The following is a 3,078-nucleotide window of genomic DNA, read 5'->3' as shown; positions in this document are numbered from 1 at the left end:
TCTTTATTAAACAGGGATAGATATAGCAGCACTTGCAAGAGTTCATAAAAGGCATGGTACACTGCCAATGACAGTGTCTGAGGTGTGGCCTGCCCGGCCATGGGCTCTGCACCCCAGTGAGGGCTTGATCATGTGTGTCGCCTAACACCACGCAACTCAGAGCACCTGCGTGGGGAACGACGAAGCACCGGTACCCCTCCATTTTAAGCCTTTCTCATTTCTGTGAAGTTGATCAAGCCAAGTATCACCTTCCTTAGCAGCATCTGGAGCACGCGTTGGTGTTCGGGAGGTGGCTGGTGTACTTGACCCACTTATTAAAAAAACCTAAGCATTTAATAAAAATATTTCTCCCGTGTCCAAAGTCGTCCACAGAAATACTTTTGTCACAGGAGAGACACTCTTCCACTTAAATATCTGTAAAAAGCTAGCCCAGGCCGCCCCTGCAGCACACAGAGAGCTAGGAGCAGCCGTGTCCACACGTGTCTCTGGTGGAGAGGCTGGTGCGGTCATGCCGTGTCTGGCTCCTCGCTCTGCTTCTCACTGCTCCGAGGCGGAGTGAGGACTCCGGACGGGATGGGAGAAATCCTATTCTGTTCCAATAGTATGGCTTTCCTTGCTTGGGCTTTGTCCTGTTAATTAAAGGGGAGAGTGGTTACAGTGCAAGAACTCAGCCTTCACTTTATTTGTTATACAGAGGCAAAGGCAACAACCAATCTGAACATGCAGTCTTATGCAATATGCAGATATGGCATCTATGGGCCAGAAATTTCCTTTTTGAAGGAATTAAAAGAATTGGAGATTTTTCTAGGGTTGCAAGCTCCAGTCCTGTGTGGGCAACTTAATGAGACTCTGTCTCAAAATAGGAAATAAAGATGGGTTGGAGATGTAGCTAAGTGTGGGTTCAAACTCAGTACCACATTAAAAAAAGTTTTTCTAGGATGCCTAGAGCCTGTCCAAAGGAAAATGAAGAAGTAAGCTAGGCAGTTAATTTTTTTAATTTTTAATTTTTTTTTTTTTTTTTTTTTTTTGAGGAACCAGGATTAAACTCAGGCCCTTGCGCTTGCCAGGGAAGCGCTTATTCTACTGAGCCATCTCCCCAGCTCCTTTATTTTGGTTTTTTTTTTTTTTTTTTTTTCAAAGTTTTATTGATAAACATATAGCAATGAGACAGTTTCAAATCAAATCGAAAGTACAGTTTCAACAAATAATACACTGCATATATTCTTCTTAGTGGTTAATTGCTGTACAAGATTATTTTGTTTTTTAAGATAACATTAATTATATAATTCAGGCTGGCCTTAAATTCAGAGATCCTCCTGCCTCAGCCTTCCCCAGCTCGGATTATAGGCAGTGCACCACACCCAAATTAGGAAATTTTAATAAGATCTAAAGAATGAAATAAAGAACAGTAAATACCAGCAAATCCAAGCTGTTGATATGAGTCTGTATGTTATGGGAATCTTCAACAGGAACTCCCCGGAAGTGCTTTACTTTGGCATTTCCTGTCTCCCTTACAACTGTGACAAATGGAAACATCCATTTGACGCATTTCTTTATGTCGCACCACTGATACCCTGCAATAAGAAATCGCAGGTTCCATGTGAGACTATATATGGTCTGTAAGCTCCACGCACCTTGTTTAGGAACTCAAGGGAAGCCAACCTACCTGAAACTTTCTCCATCAATTCAGAGGAAGAGAAATGGTACAAGGCAGAAGCAGCAAGGACACCATAAGGAAATTCTAAGCAGCCAACATCCAAGACACAGAGATCTAAAAGCTATGGAGAAAAGAACGCAGGCTGGCACACATCGCTTCTGGGGTTCCTCCCTCTGCCAGGAGGGGAGAAGCGCACAAAGGCAACGGAGCCACCTACCTCTGCAATCTGTATGAAGATACTCTGGGGATACTGCGGCAGCAGCACTTCATATTCATCATTTAGGTATGCAACCTGCATGTACACGTTGAGCCAGGACACAATGGTCAGGGGACTTAAACGCCACTCCAGAGCCTAAAGGACAGAGGCCAACAGTCATGAAAAGAAGTTCAAAATGCAGCTGTGTTCCATGCCACAACGTCCAGCTGCAGAAGACCCAGCAGACGCACCCACACTTCATGTGGGGAGGACACTACATATGTGTTTAATACATGACTGGAAATTAATGTGTAACCAACCTGCATAATCACTAATTCCATGGTGAGAATTTCATCTCCTGAACAAGCCCCATCCGTAACATAAGCAAACTGGTGCAACTTGGGAGGATAGATTTCCTACAAGAAATGAAAGGAAAATATCATTAACAAAAAGCTAATCTCTAATGCTTTTAACTTGTAATGTGCATCTAAAATTATTACTTCCGGCATTCTGGCAAGGAAAAAGGATACAACAATGGAATCAGTATTGGAGATTATGTATGCAGTTCAAACTGTGTTAGTTGTAAAAGAGATGTAACTCCCATTCCCATTGAATGCGTAAATGAGTGAATACAGATGTATATATAGTTTTTACTTATATATATGAAAAATTTTCCCCTTATCAATACCTTTACCAATATACTTGAAAGTTGAACAATATATTCTTTAATCTTTGAAGCTCAGTTTTTTTTTCCTTGTATTTTTTAGGGAATGGTCTATAGCGTGTTGAGGGTCTCATTACTATATTGACTTGTAGTGATTCGTCTGTTTACAGCCTCCCAAGAGCTGGGATTACAGGTGCTCACCACCACGCCCAGTCTCAATTGCCATCTCAGCAGGGCTGGCACAGCAGGCCCTGGGATGGAACCCCCGGCCCCTGTGTCTGCTTGCAGGTGCTTTAATCCGCTGAGCTATTTGGCTGGCCCTTTCAGTTTTTCATTTAATTTTTTTTTTTTTTTTCTTTTGGTGGAACTGGGGATTGAACTCAGGCCCCTGCGCTTGCCAGGAAAGTGCTTATATCACTGAGCCATCTCCCTGGCCCCTTCATTTAATTTTTTTTAAAAATACTTTTATTTATTTTACATTTATTTATTGTGTGTGTGTGACCAGCTCAGCCCACCTGGGGGCGGGGCTGGCTGGCATGTGGTGCTGGGGGATCGAACCAC

General features: G+C 42.8%; 1 protein-coding gene across 1 annotated transcript in view; it reads right to left on the bottom strand.

Moving 5' to 3' along the window:
• Positions 1-506: 506 nt before the first annotated feature.
• Ccne1 (cyclin E1) overlaps positions 507-3,078 on the bottom strand; it is a 10,485-nt gene continuing 7,913 nt past the window's right edge. Inside the window, exons 8-12 of the mRNA XM_004636820.2 lie at positions 2,174-2,269; positions 1,875-2,009; positions 1,667-1,778; positions 1,417-1,574; positions 507-629 (exon numbers count right to left, since the gene is read on the bottom strand). Of these exons, the coding sequence (XP_004636877.1) occupies positions 507-629; positions 1,417-1,574; positions 1,667-1,778; positions 1,875-2,009; positions 2,174-2,269 (624 nt within the window). The remainder of the gene's footprint in view (positions 630-1,416; positions 1,575-1,666; positions 1,779-1,874; positions 2,010-2,173; positions 2,270-3,078) is intronic.

This window comes from Octodon degus, unplaced genomic scaffold (genome assembly GCF_000260255.1).
Source record: "Octodon degus isolate 3935 unplaced genomic scaffold, OctDeg1.0 scaffold00083, whole genome shotgun sequence".
NCBI classification, from domain to species: Eukaryota; Metazoa; Chordata; class Mammalia; order Rodentia; family Octodontidae; genus Octodon; species Octodon degus.
This window is presented reverse-complemented; position numbering and strand designations above follow the sequence as displayed.